This window comes from Rhamphochromis longiceps, linkage group LG19 (genome assembly GCF_057381845.1).
Source record: "Rhamphochromis longiceps isolate RC_006_pf linkage group LG19, R_longiceps_female_GT1.1, whole genome shotgun sequence".
NCBI lineage: Eukaryota > Metazoa > Chordata > Actinopteri > Cichliformes > Cichlidae > Rhamphochromis > Rhamphochromis longiceps.
Window position 1 is genome coordinate 32,872,958 of NC_140575.1, and position 23,217 is coordinate 32,896,174.

Genomic DNA, 23,217 nt, shown 5'->3' on the forward strand with positions numbered 1-23,217 from the left:
CAGTTAGAACAAAGTTTGAACTGCTGACTCAAAAACAGATTAAACCACATCTCACCACAGCCCAGTGACCTAAATAAACCACTTTGCTACAACAGACAGAAAAGGCTTATTAAATGACTGCATTTGGATTTCAGACACTCACCTTCAAAACAGCTGCGTGGAGAACAAAACCACAGAGGAGCCGAGAGATGAACAAATGAGAATGTTAACGACAATGAAAAAAGTATATGCCAGTCCAACATTATGAGCCAAAATGACCTGAATACCACGTACATCTTGTATAATCAGGACAATTTCTGTCTTCACAAATGGGAACTGAGTGAGGTAGCTGTTAGACTGGCCCGGACTTAAGGGAGGCCCTGTGATTAGATAAATACTGATAAGCAGCATCTTGTTCTCAGACTGTAAAGCCGGACATGATGCAATTAACCAGTACGTGATGACCTCCTCCCTCACCCTGATGAGAAGGTTGACATGAAAATTGCTTTTTCATTACACTGGTTCAAAAACAGATCAGGTCTGGGAGCAAAGGAGAACAAGAATAGGGAGAATTTCTCTTTGGAAATGGTCAGTCAGAATCTGTGAAGATGCACAGATCTAAGGGCTGGGCCGAATCTGACTACTGAAAAGAGTCTGTGTATAACAAAGCCTCTGACCAATGTGGCATATAATTAAATGGATTATAGTGAGGTGGAGTGGGGGTGGGAGTGAATGTGCGTCTTTGATGTGTTTTCCAGGTGTCTTTGAAAGAGAACAAAGCAGAAGTGCAATGGAGACACAAAATAATCATGGTAGGGGGCCGTGGGGCTGCTGGACCAATGAAGAGGCAGAATATGGATGAAACTCTCAACACTGGTAATGAATCTGCACCTTTTGCACCTAAATCTTACTCAGCATCCAGCAATTTAACACACACACGCGCACACACACACGCGCACACACACACGCGCACACACACACACGCGCACACACGCGCACACACACGCGCACACACCAACCTTTTGTGCTTCTTCTGATTTGTTTGGCTGGCTCTAAAAAGAGGATTAAAAATGGGAGAGCTTACTAAGAGTCTAGCTGGTGGTTTAATGATCACAAAAACTACACAAAGACCAAAGGTTTTGTATTCAGATTTAAAATCGGTTCTTATACCTGATCTCCTTCTCCCATTTCTTCCTTCGAGATGGAAGTCATCAGGCTGGCAGGACTCCACCTTCTTCAGCTTCTCAGGGCTATACTGGTACTTCCCCAGATCTGAGCAGCAGAAGGATATGCTATTATACTCCGATTACTACAACAATCTTCTCCACACAGATGTCTTTTTTGTATATTAAACTACTGAAAACACACCCTGTCCATATTGGTTACTTTAATTGTAACACTTACAGTTTGAATTATCCAGAATGGCTTCTTTTGCCTGTAAAAAGAAGGCAGCATGTTTCAGGAAAAGCTGCCTCTTCATAAGGAAAAGGAAAAAAAAAAATCAGTGTGAGGGATGATGTTGTTTACCCTTTGTGGAACGATGGTGCTGTGATTTTCAAGTATGAGCCTCTTGATGTGATGGGCCCAGAGACGCTTCTCTTCTACAGTCTTGGCCTGGATCAACAAGCACTTGCTTTAGTCATTTACATTAATAAAGATGCACCAGATACAATCCATCCATGCATCTCTTTCTCTCCATCTATATAATGATTCTATTTTCATTTACCTGCACTGTGTGAGGCTGCTTGGGACGCTTGAAGTGGATAACACTGAAGAGCAGGGGATCCTTGGCACTGTCAAGTAGCATTAGGGTGGAGCACTGGAACCACAGAATGCAGTAATGAAGAGAAGGGCTACACCAAGTGTACTTCATTATCTCTTAATTTGCTTTCTAATTAAAAAAATCTAATTAAAGTGGACATGAGTTATGCTCATTTCCAGGCATATATATTTTGTTACAAACAGGAGTGCTCATATTAAATATTGCAGCAGATAAATTGGTTATTTTCAACTCCACCAGACAAAACTCACCTTTCCCCCCCATTTTCAAAGTGTTTAACTTTGTTCAAATAATATAACAAAAACGTACCAAGATATGGATCTTGTAGACATAGTGTTCTCCTCTTTTTTTGGTAATAAGGAGCATCTTTTCAAAGAGGAAGAGAGTGCGGGTGTTCTTCGCCCTTAGCACATGAAAGGTGCCCTCTAGCACAAGCTCTCCGTAGGTGGTCAGGTCAGGCCCCTTCCAGTTGATCAGAAGAGACTGGATCTCCTGAAGATCAGCATGTTAGTACACACCCTTTAAGTGTGTGTGTGTGTGTGTGTGTGTGTGTGTGTGTGTGTATGTATGTATGTATGTATGTATGTATGTATGTATGTATATATATATATATATATATATATATATATATATATGGAGCTGGCTGTTATTTTTAGTCCTCATACAACACCTGTACAATGGAAACACAGAGTGAACTGACTACAGGTGATGTGTGTCCACTGGGACATTTTTGCAATACTGAATTTCCCAGAGGGATTAATACAGTTTCATCTCCATCTAAATGACTGATAGGTGGTCTTCTGAGTTAGCCTCCTAAAACTGTGCAAGCACTGAGCTGCACCTGATTATTCAAATGCCTCTTGGTGGACTGTCTGCGAACAGATTTAAAACAAAAAGCAAGATGACAGTGAACTGTCAAAGTTCCTCTTACAGACTTAGTACTCCTCTTATCTTACTGAACTGTTCTCACAGTAGAAGGCATTTTTGAAAATCCCTGTGGTGAGAAAAATAGCCATGCATTTTCTAATCTAATTAAGGTGGAGGCAACCTTGATGTCTTGTAATAAAATAAAACAATCTTGTCAGAAAACCACGCCAGGATAGGTACAGTGAATATGAACTAGGATTCTGTGTCCAAAGGATCCATTATTTCTCATACCTTAAACCAAGGAAATCATTAAAAGCTATTGTCACTTTAAATTAAAAACAACATGAGAAAAGTATTCAAGTTGAAATCAGAAGGATGTGCCGTGGGAGATACTTTGAACACTGGCGCTCAAAAAAAAAAAATCGCTCATGCAAGAGATGGAAGTCACAGGAGGCAGCCTTGTTGAGAAAAGCAAATATATGAAATGAATTGATAAACGAATAAGAAGAGTTACAGAATCATTACATTTTAAAAGCACCTTCACTGAACCTGTACCGTTTATTCCACATGGCAATGACATAAATCAAACTCTTCACAAGTATTTTAAAGGAATCTCATCTGACCTGCACTCTGACAGCGTGTTCGTGCTTCCTCTTCATATCGTTGATGTACCAAGCAACCCCTGTCATGGTGTCTATGGCCTCCTGAATGACCTCGTAGCCCTCCTCGTCTGGGTCAAAGTGCTTTGCAATTTCCTTTAGCAGTGATCAAAAATATTAAAAAGAAATAAATTTCTGTTGAGGTTTGGTCAAGTTACAGTACATTCATACCTAAACATTTTTTGTACCTAGATTAATAAGTAATATAAAATTGAAGAAAGAGGTCAAGAAACATTTGTTTACAGTTTGTTTTTTGTTTTTTAATTATTTAATCATAAATCAGACAATTTACTGAAGAAACATTTTAGTCAACCAAAATGACGCTTGAGGAGATTCTGTACCTGAAGCAGCAGGTGATATTTCAGTATCCTCTGAACTGGCTTTAGGAGGTAAGAGCCCAAAGGAAGGGAGCGCTTCAGAGCGGCCTGTCGATCCCTGAAAAACTTGGCCAAAGTTTTACTCCTCATGCAGTCGGTCAGTGCTGCCACTGAGCTGTTGGACGGCAAAGAGCGACATCCATCAATACCATTAAAGCTTGTTATATCAAAAACTAGAATTACTGCTTCGTGAGCGTTTTTGCCAACAAGCCAAGCTGCAGTTTAAACATCCACAGATTCATGTGGTTACATGATAGCAAACACCACGCTTTATGAGGCAACAGATACTTATTTACTTAACCTTTTAGTTCAAATGATAGATTCCCTTAAAGCATTCCACACCAAAACAGGAAAATAAAAAAAATTTAATATATGAGAAGAACATCTCGTCTTAGTTACTCACTTGGGATAGTTGGTGCAATACTGGGTGTAGATTTCAAAGTATTCGCTCTGGTGAAACACAGACCAGTCGTAAATATTACTTATGTGCATTGCTTGGGGAGCTGATATCGCTTTAATTAGTGCAAGATTGTTGTGCTTACCTTATTTACAAAACACTGAGCGATAGCCACGGGATCATTTTCACACATGTCCAAAGACTCCAGCAACTCACTGAAATGCAGGAAGCAACAATATGTGATAGATGAGTGTCAATCGGGAACACTGAAACCGTATTAATTAACAACTATTAAGGAATAGGTAACCAGCAAGAACTTAATACATAATGACATGAACCTCAAGGAGTTTTTGATCTTTCTTAGAGGGGAAAAAATACCAGTAGAGGGAGCCATACACTGTTAAACAGGTGAGTGTATACATATCTGGATTGAGAACATAACACCAGTCCAATCAAAAATGTGTTTTATTCAGGTCACAAAACAAACCCTGAGTTGTAGTTGTAACTTTTACAAGCTGTAACACCAACTCAGTAAAAAAATGAAATAAAATAAAGAAATACAGGCGCTTTACTGCAGTATGACTCATTTCTCTAGTGCTGAAAATTTACTTCAATGTTCAATTACAATGGAAAACTGTTGGGAAAAAAAGTCATCACTAATCATCACAAGTCAAGCATGAACTATTTTTAATGCACGCAGCACAACGCATTTTCAAGTGCCGCAAATCTTTGACTGAAACTGACTTCAAAGGAACGTGCCAGCGTGTTCTTGGTTCAATGAGAAAAGTGTTACGATTTATTATGTGCACAGTGTCAATATTTGTTCATACCACATGATTGCTTGGTTAACAATATTTAGAGAATGTTAAGTGCCCCAAAGAAGTACAGATTCTTGGATGAAATAAAGACTGTTTATCAGAAACTCCCAATGTCAAATAAGAGTTTATGACTTTCAGAATATTGTAAAGCTAAGCAAGAGACTGGACTACAGCAAAGTAAATAACCGTTAGAGTCGGGTTTCTTTTTTACAGTATGTGCAGTACAGCATCCAAAGTAAGCAGAATTTCTGTATATCGTTCATCCAGAAAAATAAAAGCTGGTTTCCCCCTTTTGCACATAAACATATGGCACTAGTGCTAAAGCTGATATAAGGATTTATATGATTAAAGTTAATATCACTGTTTATATATTGCGAAAGCAAAGCCCTCACAATGCAGTGCAAGTCAGGCCTCGATACAATGGCACAACATCAATTACAAATCTGTAAAATTAGACTGATTAAAATGTAATAACTACTGCAGCCTTCTTTATAATAGCTTTGGCATTACCAGGGAGGCTCCTCACCATGAGAGGAGAGAGCAATGTTAATGTGTGTTTTGGCAGGCAAGCGCGGTCAGCAGCGAACACTTGCTGACATAAGATGTCGAAATGTAAAGCCAGCTGCACCTCTATTTCCGCCGCTTTCGGATATTTGCAGTCGGGTCTTTACTGCTGTGCGAGCTGTTCCTTTGTTTTCCCTGCATCCGGTTTGAATGACTCAATAAAATATAAGCAGCATGTGAAGAAAAATTCATCAAGGGTCAGCCATTTTTAACTTTCATGAAATGCTCCATTATCCAATAGCATAATGAAAGTGTACAAAACATTCCTTGCACAAAATGACTGCATAAAAATACCCAAAACAGACTTGTTATATGTACCTGTTGAACTCGTAGATGTCCTCTATGTTTCCAAAAAGAGCACACACTTGTTCTGGCCGTATGGGAAGGTTGCCTATATCGATAATGTGAGCCAAGTAATCCTGAAAAAACAGTAAAGAGGGGAAGTTATATCTGAAAACTCCTTAAAATGTGGTTACATGTTTATGGTTAAGAAAGAGACATGCACTTCCAAATTCCTGCCAGCAGAGGGAACATGCATATACATTTTCCTCTCATTGCCTTCTCACATCCTCTGCACTGAGTGATGATGACATTTGTTTAGTGCAGCTGATTGCTGCAGTTTTAGGGCTATAACATTTCTTCTAATGTGTGTAAAAAGACAAGTGGGGTGTCAGATCTTCCTGAGCTACAGAAGCAGGATTATTATTTCATAAATCAGTTATGAGACAGTTCAAGGATCCTTTTAAGGACTTGTTCTGTGGACCAGGGAGCAACGTGACTCTGAAAGAAGCTCTGCAGTACCCATTCTAGAAACATCAGTACAGCCTGTTCCCTCTGGACATAAAAAGTATTCAAACTAGTTAAAAATATCAAAAAGTACTAAAGCCAAACATGCCAACATCTGGCTGATTACCCTTTTTTTCTGTCAATTACACACTCGTGTGGAAAGAAAACAACTCAAAACAGGCGAAGGGGAAAATTAACGATAGTCAAACACAGACATAAGCATTTACTAAATACGGAGCATACCAGTAAACAGCTTGTGCGCACACGGCAAAGCCTCGCTGATGATGTGGTGTAAATACAGACATACTTAGCAGGCTTGCTGGACGGCACAGATTAGGAGAACAGTCATCACATCACACTACTGAATGAACTGCTGCACACCACTGATGGAGAATTCCTGTGCTGCAATAGCAATGCTCACTCCGAGCCGACAGAGTGCTGTGAGATTTAATTTAGTGAATGCCATCTGTAGCTTATAGTGCTAGAAGTTGCTTTTTCTCGCTAATAGAACAGGGACGCCTACTAGGGCTGGGCGATATATCGAGTTTTTTTTAAAAATATCGATATATTTTCATACGAGATATAAGATGTGACAATATCGTTTATATCGATATAGTCTATGTTACGTTATAATTATACTTGTGGAGCCGCAGGTTTGCCTCTCTTTCGTCCACTTTTGTCTCTACGCAACGTTACTCGGCCTCGCCTCTCCTTCACTGAACACAACTCCGCCTCCCCCATAGCTTCACCTGCAGGCAATGACAAGATGAAAGCGGAAAATCTCCGTTAGCGAGTTACCGTGCGTGGGGCTGGACGGCGTCAACGTGTTAGCGAGCTAACCGCGCTAACGACATGCAGCCAGGAGGAGCTGCACGGCCTAAAATCCTTTCATTTTCTCAAAACTCGACAGTGCGCCTTATGTATGAATTCTGGTTGTGCTTACTGACCGCGAACCGATTTTATGTGGTACACAGCGCTCAGCAATCTGTCAAAAAATGTTTTAATATGACTTTGCTAAGCTACGGAGCTGCACCGCTTGATGGATTGTCTTGGAGGATTACGGCTACCGGGGAGGAGCCTCGCGGAGTGATACGTACTGTGCTTCAACGTAATATTACCGTACTGTGTGTGTGTATAAGGACCACAAACGGCACCTGTTCAGAGACGTGGTGCAGCTGTGAAATCTGTCTCTTTGTTATTATGCTCAGCGTCTATTAGTTTACATTCTGACTGCACAATTGTGAGCTTTTTGTTATGCACAAAAAAACATTGTTTTCTTTTATTTATGGACCATGATTATTTAATAAATGCTGATAATTTATTTTTGAATAATTTCTTCATGTACATCTATGCTGTATGTAAATAAAAGTGCCCGTGTGACATCTGGGACACAGTGTGACTAGGAACTCTCTTTTTGTTCTTAACTTATGGCTTTTAAAAAAAAAAAAAAAAAAAAAAAAAAAAAAAAAAATCGAGATATATATCTTATATCGCCATCCAGCTAAAAAATATCGAGATATGAATTCTGGGTCATATCGCCCAGCCCTAACGCCTACATTTAATTGCAACACTCATTGTTTGAATCGCTAATTTTCACATTTACGAATAAAATGCTGAAAGATCTTTCTGGGTGTGTTCTGGACAAGTGTTGGGAATATATCTGGCTAAGCGAAACCAGCCGGGGTCAAACAGCTGTTCTAAAAATGATCTCATGAAAGGACAGAGTGATGGCTTTAAGAGTCAGAGAGATAAATGGCAAGATAAAAAGCAAGGATGTCCATGTGTAACAGCTGCGTGTCAGTATGAGGCAAGAGCTTTGATTTAGCATGAAATTAAACAATGCCAAAAGAAGTGTTATGGGCCCGTCGAATCCAAGGCTTTGAGTAAGAATAGGATTAAAAAAAAAAAAAAGTAAGTGAAGCAATACTGTAATCATGGAATGACTATTTTCCCACGCTATAGCCCGACATCTCTTTTCACATGTGTGTTATTTCTTCTGTTGGTGCAAAGATAGAGATATTTGTGTTGGCTGGGGAGGCCTGACACTTCAGACTAGGCTAGATCTTGCAGCAGAGTCTGTCTCACTGACTCTGCTCCTGTCAACTGAAAGAGTTTAAGGTCCTGGAAGTGTTTGTCGAGAGCACGTCATTATTTAAGCTACAGCAGGGGCAGCACTCCCTCCCACAGTAAATGCAAGACGCCAGACACAGTCTGGCGCAAAGTGAGGAGGTGCTAACTGTTTTACTGCCATTCAGTGTCAGAAATGGCTCACCTGTTAAAGGCATTACAGTCCGTGCAGTGACACGGTAACACACTGCTCCTGTTTTTTGTGTTTTTTTCCCCACCCAGGACAAACTGAGAACTGGGGAGATTTCTGTCGGGAAGCTGTTTCCAGACTACAAAGGTAGAAAGAGTGATAAGACGTAAGTGGCCTGCTGAGTGGTAAAATCATCCCTGGCTCATTTTCCACGCTTCACATCTTTGAGATGAGGTTTCCACTATCTTTAACCAAGATCACAGAGCCCAAGATTCCTGCTGCCATGAAAGACCTGCACTATTTCCCACTCTGACTCCACATATGAGCATACTACATAATCCCAGGCTGTAGGCTGTAAGCCTTCACTGCACTGTAAATATACAGAATAGTTTATACAAAACACTAAAACTCGACCATAAACTGTTTAACGGTCCTCCTTTCTATGAACTAGAAATCTCTAAACAAAGCCTTCAGCCGCCAGATGTCTGGCACATTTTTTGTCAACTGGCTGATTTGTTTGGAAAAGAGGAAAATCAGAATGGATCCTGTTCAAGTACCAGACCTATTTGTAGGGAACACAGTAGGCATTATTTGCTTTCAACAGCCACTGACTCAGTTGTCCGTGTTTTGGTTCCTGGCTGCTCAAATTCATCAAATCGCCACTAAAAGGTGATGCAGACATGAGGTCATAGCTGCTTGTTAATCCAAATCAAATATGAGCTTTAAGCTCAGATGATTTAGTGGCTATAATTTAAAATCGTTGGCTCAATCTGAATACTTGGCTTAAGGGGAAAAACCCTGACATCCACTCACCTCTACGATGCTGCGCAGATCCTTGACGTACATGCGCTCCGTCTCCATGATCTCCATGACAACCCGGTCCACATAGGTCAGCTTTGGGTTGGGCGCCATGGCATCCGCGACGACAGGCGAACAGGGGATGTGAAGTATTTCACCAGTCGCTTTCCTGTTGGCCGTGCCGTTGTTGTTATTCCACTGGCTGGTGATCAACCTGGCCTCCAGCTGTTCCTGCCAGCGATGTCTAGAACCTGAAAGGGTGGGACTCTGGTTCCCAGCCTGCTCTCTGGTGCCTTCAGCTGGGCTCAGCTCCAAATCTATGTCCTCTTCACTTGGAATAGGCGGTGTGGTGGAGGAAGGAAGGACTGCTGTGCTCCCGAAAAGACTGTGACTATCACGGGATGAACCAGAGGACAGGGAGGACACCAGGCTCACTGGACGTTCACCCTCTCCATCCAGTGGCTCCATGCATACCTGGTTGCAATAGTATGGACCCAAATCGAGGCCTCCCTGGACATGGTCACTGTTGGAGAGGGGTGAGGACAACTGAGGAGATTCTGGAACAGGTGAGAGAAACATTGACATAAATTTGAGAAATTTAAAAAAGTAAAACCTATAAGCAAAAAGCAGACAATGTCAAAAATTAAAAGGGTCTTCATCTATAATGTATGCTCGATTATTATTATTTTGGTTAAGGGACATTGGAATATTCTAATGTGCAACTTTTTGCCTTTATTGATAGGATTCTAACATTTTCATGCATTTAGATGCATGGACTCTGCCCTGTAACCAACCGTTTACTGTTGGCTCCTGCTTGTCTTAAAGCTCAAGCTATAATACAGTTAAATCTATGATATAGCCACAACTATGTGAAACCACTATGGTAAGTCTGTTTAGCAGTGCAGTGTAAATGCAGAGTAATTATTAGCACAAGAACAATGGCTCCATAAACATACTTCAATACACTGTAAGTGTATATGGCTTCCCCGCAATGCTCCTGCAATAGATGGCATTTTTCCATTGTAGGCGTGCACTGTTTTCTTATTTTGATAGTTTATAATCAATCTACAGAAACAAGCCTTCTGCTTCTCTTTTCTGCAGTTCAGTAACAAGTACCTGGTCTTTAGTATGCATTAGCTTGAATTTAGCTCATTATTGTAGAGCTATGCAGACACACCGGGGTAAAAAGGGAAATAAAAACAGTGATGTCACCCACAACAGCATAGGCCTTATAGGGATTCAATGCAGCTACTAATGGCTGTACAGCATCGATATTCCTCATTAGTCGTTATATTTCGCCTTCTCATACATGCAGCCATAAAAACGCTGTTTCAGTAACAGACATTCATGACAATTACCTTAGACAATATGTCACAAAACAGATCATCATAAAGGAAGTGAATAAAGAAGGATCCAACTGCATGAGTCCCATTTTTGGACAATGTTAGATAAAAGTAAATCAATGAATGTTTAAGTAACACTGAACAGACTACTATCCAAGAATCAATACATAACTCTGTTTCCACTCCCAGACTAAGACAGGAGTGGCTTACAGTAAAAGGCCTCACTCAGATCATTACTGACACGGCCCAATTACAACGCCACATATTATATGAAAAGCCCAGCCGTTTCCTCGCTCTCCGGACTATTGAAGACTGAACTTTGGAAAAACAGTGAGGGGAAAAACTCATGAGAAAAAAAAAAAAAAGGGGGGGGGGGGGGGTAAGGGGACCAGGAGCTTTGTTTATGCATCTTTATAGAACCATGACTGAATTTAAGAGAACTGGAATCCATATTCAGTTTCACATTCTTCCTGGCCAGATGGGGAATTTTCCTCACAAACGTTTCCTAAACATATGAAATCATAGCAGGGTGAGAATGGCCACTGTGCAGAGAGCTCCATTTCCTTAAATATTTAGAGAGTAAAGAGGTCAAAACAGTTTGCCAAGCTAAAGAAACACAGCTTTGTCAAGCAGTTCAACTCCAGACTAATAAACGGAAATCTACGGAGGCAAATCATCAAGTGATAATTAATGTCTTAGGTCATACTGCGTGTGGATGGAGAGCATAATATGGTGCCGATACAACCCACCCAAAAAAAGCCACTTATGTCACGAGCTTGAAAATTTCTTTCTGTTCTACATGAGTGATGACAAGCTTCAACTTGCATATCTCCATCAGTAGATGTGCAACAACAGATGCAAGATAATCCCAAGGTTTTAGAAACAAAAATATGTTGCAACCATGCTGATTCACCTTTCCTGACTTCACTTATTTCCCAGCACAGAACATGAAACCGTTTAAGAAATAATATTAAGCAAGTCAAACGTTTCATCTCAGAGCATGGGAAGAACATAAAGTTAGTGATTTATGAAGTGATGTGCACTGGATGGGTTTCACTTGAAAAGTCAAGCCACCTTTGGTTTATTCAGACACACACACACAGACGCGCCTCTTTTGCATCTTGAAACTTTCCATGACTCAGTAGTGAGCTCATGTTGTTCATACTACATCTACAATCTGCACCAAGCCTTCCCACTGACACCGTTCCCATGCAAAACCTCACTGGGAGAAACAGATGGGCTGGCAAGCACGAGGTGACCGCTAGAGAAAGCTCTGTTTACGCTCTGTGACAAATCACAGGGTTGATGGTGTAAGGGGAGTGTAGTGGTGAGCTATTACACTCAATACACTGCTATGAATTAGGCATCTGCTTCCTTTGCTGCTTCTGTCGGTACTTTTGGTTTTGAGCCTTGCTCTGTGAGGCATGTGAAACTCCCTTCCTCTTTCCATTTCTTCCTCCCACCCAATATCCCTCTATAATAAAGCTTCTCTGTAGCAGGCTGCAAACACTGCCAAGTTAAGAGGAAGAGGAACAACACAATGTGAACTAAAGATGGGCTAAAACCCAACTCTTTTGCACAACCACAGTGACAAAACAAAACATGCATGAGTAAACTGCATTATAAGGTAAACAGCGGCATTGTAAGAATACTCTGGATTTATCTGCAGATTGGAGCGTGCACACTTGAGATCAGAAGGAGCTCAGCTTTGATTGACCACTTCAGAGATTGTACAAGCAGGAACTATCAGTAGGTGATACCACTTACCACATGTTTTAGGTTAAAACTGGAGGACCAAACACCACCTATGCTGAAAGAGGCTGAGCAGAGGAATGTAAATGACCTGCTGATCTAAGATAAGCCCAATGTGTACTCCTGTGTGACTCAGTGCAAAATGTTTCCAGTCAGCCTGTCACAAAGATGACAAAAGCCAAGCCAGTGTAGTCTGCATCCTCTGTAACATTTCCATTTACATCATCTCTCCCTCCATATATCCTAAGTAATAAGAAAAACCATCATGCAGACAGTGCAAAAGGAGAGTGTCTGGTCTTGCTTGGTGCCACATAGTCTCTTCAGCATGTGCAAATATTTATTACTAATCTCTGAGGGATCCGTAGCCACAGTGGCAAAGCCGTTCCCATTACTGTGGCACTCTGTTGTCAGATGTGGAGCGCTTTACAAGTGTCTGCCATTTAAATTAAGCCTTTTAAAGAATAAATACACAAGATTTCAATTAAAGAAACAACATTACACATGTACTGCAAACAGATCAAAGCATCCATACTGTGCAGTGTTTTAGATGAGTATTTGGTTCAGGCCCAAATGTCAGTGATGTTTTGGCAACACCTGCAGGGAAAAATCATTAAATAGAAACCACCACAGCAGAGGCTGCGAGCACTAGTTTAAATAGATGCTTTCTAAAAAACGGTTAACTAGCTAAGGTAGACAAGCATGACATTTACACTTTCGAATATTTTTGCGTACCAGCTCGATTTTTAAGTGCAAGTTTTAAACATCAGGGAGGAAGTGTCAGGAAAACGCAGTAAATGTGGATCTCCAAGGTGGGCCAAGTTCCATTTCTGATAAAACCTTCATGAGAATACATTCATAACCATTTCAGCGATCCTGTTAAGAAAGCCAGAACCAATTTCATTGACAGAGGTAATAATATACTGTATATTAAAGTGGAAAGTGTCACAGAGACGCACCATGTGTAAATAAGGAGCAGATCAAAGGGTTGCATCCATTTTTAACATCGGTGATACATGCAAGCCGAGATCAATTTTCCTTTTTAGCCACACATTACAAACTTGACACCCTGTCTACCTATAATGTATAATTAGCATATCTGCATTCATTTACAGTCTTCATTTCCTGTCTCTTCATTTTAAACAACTCAGTGGACAGACCTGTTAAACCACAGATTATACAGAATGCTGGTGGGGAATGTTAAGTATAAGGGAGCTTAAGTGTATGGTCCAGAAAAAAATTATTGCAGCCAAGCCACAAGTGTAATTTTGCCATTCACACGCCACAGTTTCACAAAGTGTTCTACCTCAGCTACAGCACAACACTCTCCTTTGTTTCAGCTGAGCATCAATGCAGCTGGTGCCTTACTGAGATAAACATTAACCAAGTCAAGGCTAGAGTTTGAGATAGTGTAGTATTTGGACTACATTTCAAAAAGTCTCTTAACCTCAACAAGCCAAAGAGTCGAGACTGTGCAATTCTTAATGGATTAAAATAGGTCAGACTCTTGTAGCCTAAAATGGAAAAAAGCTAACCCCTCATTGTAATTCTTTAAATTCCAGCTTCTTGCCTGTTAAGCTGAGGTTAACGTTTACAGACAAAGGTGTTTTAATGCTACAAGCATGACTTCCCTTTTTCCCTCTGCCTCTTTGAATCCTCTGCAGTGGACAATTGAATGCAGTTCAACTGTGTCTTAATACAATCTGTAACAAGGGAGGTATTCCTTAAACTTAAAAAGCTGCAGCTCAAATAATGAGACATTTGAAGACAATCCTTCCTCAAACTTAATGGTATATTTTCAGTCTCGCCATTACTGAAAAGAGACAGCATTCGCTTACAGAGGCGCTCTGTGTCTAATCAGTCTACAACTAAAGAAGTCTGTTTCCATTTCAGCCCAAGCTTATCAGACAGTTAACAAATGCACAGTTCATAAACTCATCTGCCTCTGACATTAGGATGATATGAGTGACATGCAGTCCCTAATAGGATGATGTGAGGGTTGAAGGGAAACACTGAAATGAAAACCTCTGCACCTGGTTATTAACTTTCTAAAAGGCTGTCATAGACAAGATCACCTCAGTCTCAAGCTTCATCTGTCAGAAGCTGCTACTGTATAGGGAACAATGAGTTCCTCCATATATACACACTTGTATAAAACATTTACCAGTCTCTGTCAAAGACACATACAAAGTACAGATGTTACTGTCGGTATGATGCTCTCGCAATGAGCTCTGCAGACATGATCGGGCATATCTCAGTACATTTTTTTCCCCCATGTAAATATTATCACCTTCTCTGTTAACATAAGCCACAGCATGCCACAATGACGTAAGTTAATAGTTACACAACCCAGTGATGATGAGACTCACATTTATCCATCAGTTCATGCAAACCAGCATGATACCCATGCAAATTCTAGCCCAGAGAGGCTCTGGTTTTTATTTCTGGGACACCTAAAACTACCCTCTGTCCATGTACCCGGCATATCTAATCTGTCTGGACTCAACAACACAGGAAGAACCAAACTCTTTGTAAAGGTTGCATTGCACAATGCAACGTCTGCTTGACTTGAAATATGAGGAACCCAAAGTCTGAAGAAGATTACAGAGCAGGTTACAAACTGCACCATGGAAAATATTACAAGCAGCAAGAAGTCTACAATTATTTGTAACCTAGTTTAATTGTGTTTGACAAATGCTTACACAGCCAAATTCAAGACACTTTTTAAAAAAAAAATTCAAATATTTGAATGCTTACCGTATAGACGTGTTGAAGCCAGTAAGAGCCACAGAGCAAAGTCCAATTTTTCAATAAATCAACATTTCCTATCTCCTCTTCAGTCCCTCAACTCCTATGACGACACTTTCAGTATGACAAATGAGGACGCGTCTTGTGTTTAAAGAATAGATGTCTCCCAAAGAGACACACCTGTATGACTACTTTAGCTGAAGTTAAAAGAATCCCCCAAGTGTAGCTAACGTTGTTAATGTGTCCCTGAAAATAAAGAGTTTGCGCTAAAGTCCCTCCTGCGCTACCCACTCTGACTTGTGGCCTTTTGTTTTCTAAGCAAATCAGGAGAAAAGAAACAGGAACACAGCCTGTTTTCCACATGCAAATGCTTATTTGAAAGCAAAAAGAAGCACTTAGCATTAGAAAAGCATCTTTCTTTTACCATTTGAAAATTGATAAAATACTACACACACGGACCACTATGAAACACCTCAGCTCCTCTAAATGTTTCCTTTCTGGGGACACTGTCATTTGCATGAGTACCTTTACTGGGATTAGAAAAGCACTGTGGATAACCATCCAAAAGAAAAAGCGAGTCCCTGCCTGCTCCATTACCAAACTTTGCTTGGACGCTCCTGCCTGATTCATAATGACTCATGTATTAAATGACAATAAATTGAACACAGCAGACAATGAATCATCTCTAAAGTCACCTTGTGCTATTTCTACAGCCTTATCAGGAACCGGATGAGTGATGGTGATAAAGCTGCCGTCCTGTGAATAACTCTGTTTCTCTGGTACCAGCCTCTGTCTCGCAGTTGTTAACATTACGTCTGACAACTTAGGACAATTAAGTGATAGTAACCTGAGACACAAGTAAGGGAAATTTAACTTGTTGAATAAAGGGTTTGTTTTAGTCATTTATAAAGAACCTGGCAGTTTAAAGCAATGCAGTAACTATGTTTTTATTATCACTTTCATTTGCCAAGTTATAACATGCTAGGAAAAGCAGAGTTCCTAATGGGCTCATTAATGAATTCACTATCAAGCAAAGAACACAATTAGCAGTTTGTATTCACGTATATACCATAAAGAAAACAAAGCTTTTTTTCCATAATCTGGCTGCACTCACCCTAATCAATGTTCTTATTGCTTTAGAGATTTAGGTATTATTACTTAATTCTTAACTAAAAGAAAAGAAAACAAGTTTGTAACTCAGTCATATCAGAAGCAGCCAATTTCATTGTACACAGTCTATATAAGTTTCAACTTGTCTGAAGTGTGAATAAAGCAGGAAACTGCACCCATGAGCACAACTGGTCCATGTACTGTAGCAGCAACGAGTCTGTTTTACTTTAACTGTCAGAAATATAAGAATCATTAGATTATTATTATTAGATCATTGCAGATTGATATTGCTTAAAGAGGCCTTTAATACTTAGTGCTTGTGAGAGGCACTAAAATGTATGTAGGATATGCAGAGGAAGTGAAGATTAGCATACTTGATTTTACATCAACTCCTTCTTTCTTGTTGCTGTGCAACAAAAACAGAAAAACAAAGTTGCCATCAAGCGATAATCTACCTAAAAATCAAAGCTAAACACATCAATATTAATGTCTAAAAGCAAGACTAAAGCCTGCACAAGAACAAAGCTTAAACAAAGGACAGAAGCTGACAAAAAAAAAAAAAAAAACACCGTAATCTCCTTCAGACCAGGTTAGGTTTATAGTCTAAATTACCATGGCATTGTATCCTGATAAAAACCCCTAGTTAAAAACAGGTTACCTCACCAACTACAAATCCTTTTTCCATAGCGGAGGCCTCAGCTCTAGACTACTGCTAATCTGCTAACTGATTCTTCAGAGCCACGAGAACAGTGTGTGTGGCCATGTTTCACTCAGGAGATAAGAGGAACTCTTGCTTCTCCCTACATCTCAATAAAACCCTTCCGCCACTCAAGATCCACTCCGAGCTTCCTCGTCCAACACCCCTTCACAACCTCTGGCAATGAAGTCCTTCCCCCAGTGGCAGCTGGGAGACAGGGAGGGAGTCTTACACCGATTTCCTTGGGAAAAACTCCTCCCCACCTGGCCCCGGTGAATGGCTGCCCCACAGGAGGATGTGAGGGTGCCTCAGAGGATTAGGCCTGGAGTCTTCACAGACCATTATCAAACAGCATGAGTCAGAACAGAGGTGATTAGACACTGAAACCAATGGCCTGGTTTGATTTCGTATTCCCTGACAGAAAAAATAAAAAAGGTCACGTCAAAGGTTTCCTGCTGTAAGCAGTCCTTCATATGATTTGATTAACACCGCCTCACACGGAACTTTTAATGTTGCGTTAATAATTAGCCTGAAGGTCGGTAAATAACCCGCAGTGAACAACATAGGCCGAATACACATACACAAGCTGAACCTGCATTCCTCACTGGCAGCCAAGGTCAAACTGTTGTACTGAGGAGTTTTAGGGGGGAATTCTGGTGTTCAAAAGTGAAACTAAAAGTCTCCCATTTACTGTCTGTAACATGAAACATTAAGATACATCTGTATTATTTTGACTTTATCAGAATTAAACTGACATTTCAGCACTGGAGATGTCTTAAAGAGTGAAAAGGACAAAACCTGTCAGAAAAACAAAACAATCTTAAATGTAATCTTCTAAAACTCCTCTGTGCTCGACGCAGGCTCTTAAAGGATCCAGCCGTGCCAGCTGACCTCAGTGCATAGGCATGAGATGATCCACTTAAGAAACTCCTCCATCAACAAGCCCCCCCACCTCCAAGACCTCTTCAGACGCACACACACACACACACACACACACACACACAGCTCTGGATCCACTCAAATCATTTCCTCTGGACAACACACACTTCTGGGCCCCTGAGGTGTGAGCCCATTGTAAACTTTACCACCAGTTTGACAATCTACAGCCAAACTGCTGTCCTGTTAGCGCCCAGCTGCCGAGTCCACGCGGGCTTGTGTCGGCACAGCTGTGTGCGGCGTGGAGAGGAGAGGTCAGAGGGGAACCGTTCGTTTACTTCACATGAAGCAGTTTATCACATGCAGTGTTATAAAGGGTGTGGTGGTGTTTTTTCTTGGCATTTAGGCCCCAGTAAAGTTGTGTTACTTTGCACTCAAATAAAGAATCTTGTTACGACACCAAGTTCTCCGTCTTTGTGTAGATCACTAAATACGACACGAGCAAAGGTTTTCTCATGCTAAGAGTTTTTTAAAAAGTCCTTCACTACATTTATTACATAAAGTCTTTTACAATAACATTACAGCATAGCTTGATGTCTGCAGGGTGATTAGAATATTATATATAAAATGGCTTTTAGATTGTCAACTGACTGTAAAGTGCAGAAAGGAAGTTGATGGAGGGTTTTATAGATTCAAATGAGATTCATAGAGGCCATCTAACTGGAACAAGCACTGCTGAGAACCTTTAGCTGATGTGGGTAATCCACTGAAAGAGCTCTATAGAAGGGGTGCCAATGTGAGAGGATGTAAAATAATTTATTCTGAAAGAAAGTCTTGTAAGGAGCAAAAAAACAAAAACAATTCTCTATAAATTAGTTTGCATTGTATATAATTGATTTGCACAGATATATGCAACATTTGTGCTGACATACAGGACGAGGAGCTGTCTGGGATTTCAGTCTGAGTTCAAATCGATGCAGAACAGAGTTGTGGCAGGCTCACCTGAGACTCCATGTGATTTCCGCTACAGACAATTAGGTAGAGAAAGAGTTCCAGTCCAGGAGCTCCATTAACAAGCCCACTCAGAGATGTAGCCATCCCTGCCATCATCTATGTCCACAACCCTATGCCCACTGGTCTGGAAAAGCTGCAGTGAATGGAGATGATCCTTCCGTCCCCCTAGAACCCCTTTAAAGCTGTACATTCTGCACACACAGCTACATTCCTGCTTGGGGTTAAGTAGGTCACGGGGAACCCTTATCTTTGAGAGAGTCATTTCATGCAGCCTCAGGCCTGTTAATGCCTGGATGAACCTTGTCACAGATTAGACACATATTTTTCTTTTTTTGAAATGTCAGAATATATGGATTACACCTGTCCTCGGGCTACAGGGGTTGCAACTGTGCAGTTTCACATTCTAACGCAGTAATGAAAGGTACATTTTTACAAAAATGATTAGGGGTACATATAAGTTACCCTACATCCTTAAATTTGTCTGGGGGAGGAAAAAAAAAAAAAAGCACCTTGGTTGATCATTATTATGTGCATGGCCTCTATCCAAAACCTGCAAGTGGCAATAAAAACGCCCTCTTTTCACTTCAAAATCCTCTGACCTTTTAGAGACACCAGAGCTGGACTGTAACCACAGCCTTTTTATTGTTTACCTTGAAGAGACAGGTCTTCCTTTCACCACATGCATTCCTCCAGCCTGTTAACCACATCCAATCATCACCTTCCACAGCAAGCACATTGCCAGCTGCCCTGCCCCTTAATCACCATCCATCCATCCACACAGCAGGGGGGCAGGTCAGTCACACTTTAACTCCAGCTGAAAAGGATTTAACCACAAGTGGGCTTTACTGCCAGGATGATTATGTACAAGTCACATGGGCTATAAAAAAAACAAAAAATGTGAGGACATTTACTTGGTGCAGAGTGACATTTTGAGGAAACAGACACATAATTCATGGAGGGCGGCACATGTCTCCTTCTCGCCAAAGCTGAATCAGTGGAATAGGCGTGGGGGGGAAAGGCCACCATTTATGCATTGGTAGTCTTCAGCAACAGTGAAAATCCAGCACCAAATGTGTTCAGTAGAGGAGAGAAGAGAGGTGTGGGGGTGGTGGAGGACTGAAGGACAGAGCAGGCAGATACAAAGAGGCCCTATGTCTATGTTGTGGCTCTGTGACTAAAGATAATGAACACTAAAATAATATGTAATTTGAGTGGTCCCCAGTATATAAGGTCAGCACTACTGGCTAGACTACCCATCTTGGCTGCCTGAGACACATTCAGGTTTGATGTGCAAGTGTTCAGGGGTTTCAGCTGTATGAAGGGGGTTGGCCAAGATCCACATCCACACAAAGAGGCTCTCTACCAGCCAGGAGTGTAGGAGGAGAGTTCATTGCTCTCTCAGCTGTGCCTCTCAAAGCCTCTACATTTCCTCTATTCTTCTATTTCCAGCATTTTACATTCACCTCAGCTGTACTGCTGTGTTATGTTAGCAGTGTCCTGGGTAACCAGATATACCAGCAGGAATAAACCAACATATTAAAACCCTATATCATGAAACTAGTCACTTTATAGACAGCAATCACCAGCGCTTAGGTCATATAAAATATATATATTTACCTTCCCCCATTGGGCCCTGGTAGAGAGCAGAATGGGTCCCCTCTGGCATGGCACGCGGGCCTCTGGTGCACACAAGAGAAAATGTGAAGGGTCAAAAGAGAATAGAGGCATTTCACAGCAAGACAAAGCGTAATATTAAGGGTAATATTAATTCGATTCACTGGACTGAGCTGTAATTGTGAAAAATGCTTTGTTTCTTTACAGAGTCATTCTTGTGTCACGTGGCTCTTCAATCTTGACTAGACACAGCTTACTGAGCTACTATTGAATAAAACACAGAAATTTTCCATTCCCTGCTTACAGCTGTGTTGGCTCATGTTAGCCCCTGGATAATGCAAAGTGGCGGCAAAGGTTTTGGTATGCAGAGGATCAGGAGCTCATGCTAAATAGTGTAAGAACCCACTGAACATGGACATAAGACAGCTCGCCACAACTAAGTTAACGCTACAGGATTCGAGTGCTACGAGTATTGATTCCACATCCTTAAAGTGGACTCATTATGCTCATTTTCAGCACCATGTTTTTATTCTTGGATTCCACTGGAGCATTTGCATATTTCACAGTTCAAACCATTTTATCAGACACTGGTGTGGAGTCTCGGTTCATCCGCTGTATGGAAAAAGGAGATTTTAGCCACCTCGCCTTTCGTCTGATTGTCGACCTCTTGTAAACAGAACACATCAAATCAGAATAATCTTTTATTACAAATATAACCGTCTAGTGAGATTACAGGTTCTCCCTTGGTGGTAAATATTTGTCCTTTATCCCTTATGCCAGGCTGCTGTGTTCTTAATAATGAGCCATGTCCTTTCCAGAGCCACTGTGCTGCCAGTTTCTCACATCGCTGCCTCTCGGTCTCCTTACAGCAAATTAACACGGTGCATGAGAACTTGTCTCTCTGTGATTCCTGGTGAGCCTCCGGCCTTTTAAGCATCACATTCTTGGTCCAGCTAGATCAGAGGAATAGGAATTCTTCAGGGATTAGGATGGGCATTGTTCGTAGTTCATCTGCTGGCCACTGTGCAGAGTTGACAGCCAAGCCAGCCGAGGCCCAACAGAGCCCGCTGCCAGGAGGTTCACCAATTAAGATGTGCAGGAATGTAAAAAGAAAAGTCACTGAGCTCGATCTATTAAGATCACTGCCACATTGTGGGGTCCACTGGCTGGCATAAAGTAAAGACTGTTTGGGACCCCCCCAAAAAAAGCCACAACAAAAATTATGACACATAATTCTTATTATTATTTAAGAATCCCAGAATGAACTAGGACAAGTACGTAATGAGAAAAAAATCCTCCTTTAAAAAGTTAAATGTAGGTTTTGTTTTACGTTTACTTAATTACCTAAAGATATCCTGTGCAGTGTTGCACCACTGGTAGCACTTTTACACAATGTCTTTTGCAATGGCAGGAAAACACAGATGCAAGAATGCATGCATACAGTACACGATAAAGACTAATGCATGGCTTTACAATATCTCATTAATTTACACCATGTAGGTTCTGCAACAAAAGGTAAGAAAACTGTAGCTAGCAAGTACAGATGTAAATGCATTCTGAAATTAACAAGCAACACCAGTTTTTATTGTTAACATAAAATGATTAAAATGAATATTTAAATAAAACATTGTAAAAATACTTAATATAATTATTTTTAATATTCCTGAGATAAGAAAGTGACATCCAACCAACATATGAGTTCTATTGTGTTGCCTTGCACAACTGGTATCAAACGCTGCAAAAACTCAATAAATTTGACCTTTGACTAAGCTCGGCCAATTGATTTTCAAGTGCTGGGTTAATATACAAAAACGCAGTACTGATGCTGAGAAACAGGCTTTGAACTTTTCCCATTGACCAGTGAACTAATAAAATCCTCTGATAATCCCACCTACTATGACCTCTGAGCTAACCTTGCCAAATGACCAGACCAAAACTATGTTAATCTGTCTTTTGTCAATCAGAGGCTAGACTGGGAATAATGGGCTCAAACCTAGATACAGTGCAGACGTCTGGGTCTTAAAAATGTCTTATCAAAGGCTGCTTGTAGCTGTAGAACAGTGGCTTGGGATTGTAAGTTTTAAGATGCCTAACAGGACACTGTAACTTAATCTTAGAACATCTGGACAGTATCATCAATTGGAACTCATTAACTTTTACCTACATTAGCTGACATATGGCAAATCCTTGTTTTCCTAGGGAGGGACAGTGGACAAATTTTGAGTCTTAACAAAAACATGAAACACACGCCCAACATTCATGCCAAACTGACCACCTGTGCTTGAACTAGTTGTCATTTCACACAAATGGAGAACATTTGGTTCCCACAGCTGATGACTGCCCTAACCGCAGCATGAACCTCCCATATGGGAATTTGCAACTTGCCCCTTAATTGAAGACAGATGCCACAAGAGCCAGGCTGACAGTTATTAAAAGAAAAACCTGCAATGGATCATTTCTTTAGACCAGCTGATAAACTGGTCTGAAGAAATGTTCCTCTAAACGGCAGGCTTTACAGTGATCCGCATGATCGGCAGCAAGAACCCAAATTCCTTTCTTTAAGCAAAACAAACTGACATTTAAGGGGAACAGATGCTGGCAAACATGCAGTACTTGTGCAACTAAATAGGAAATGTCATCAGCGCGGTCTGAAAACACGCAGACAAATGTGTACCTTGAATCAACATCTCTGGTTTGATATGTTATAGGAAAGTCCCCAGGGGCTGATAGCGATCTATCTGGAGCTTTTTTTCGTTCGTGGATGTTATGTGGAAGTGAGACTGA

General features: G+C 40.8%; 1 protein-coding gene across 5 annotated transcripts in view; it reads right to left on the minus strand.

Annotated features, from left to right (window-relative positions):
* The window catches only part of LOC146647206 (pleckstrin homology domain-containing family G member 3-like), a 31,562-nt gene that overhangs the window by 5,595 nt on the left and 2,750 nt on the right, over positions 1–23,217 (minus strand). For 2 of the 5 annotated variants that reach the window (XM_085390854.1, XM_085390852.1), the window contains exons 2-15: positions 20,437–20,498; positions 9,298–9,839; positions 5,760–5,860; positions 4,205–4,274; positions 4,066–4,112; positions 3,627–3,777; positions 3,250–3,381; positions 2,069–2,251; positions 1,706–1,798; positions 1,507–1,593; positions 1,384–1,414; positions 1,150–1,251; positions 999–1,031; positions 143–153 (exon numbers count right to left, since the gene is read on the minus strand). In XM_085390854.1, the coding sequence (XP_085246980.1) occupies positions 143–153; positions 999–1,031; positions 1,150–1,251; positions 1,384–1,414; positions 1,507–1,593; positions 1,706–1,798; positions 2,069–2,251; positions 3,250–3,381; positions 3,627–3,777; positions 4,066–4,112; positions 4,205–4,274; positions 5,760–5,860; positions 9,298–9,839; positions 20,437–20,485 (1,632 nt within the window). In that variant the 5' untranslated portion in view covers positions 20,486–20,498. Of the gene's footprint in view, positions 1–142; positions 154–998; positions 1,032–1,149; positions 1,252–1,383; positions 1,415–1,506; positions 1,594–1,705; positions 1,799–2,068; positions 2,252–3,249; positions 3,382–3,626; positions 3,778–4,065; positions 4,113–4,204; positions 4,275–5,759; positions 5,861–9,297; positions 9,840–15,131; positions 16,846–16,895; positions 17,121–20,436; positions 20,499–23,217 lie in introns of those variants that run through there. The other 3 variants (XM_085390853.1, XM_085390855.1, XM_085390856.1) reach the window with 3 other exon arrangements.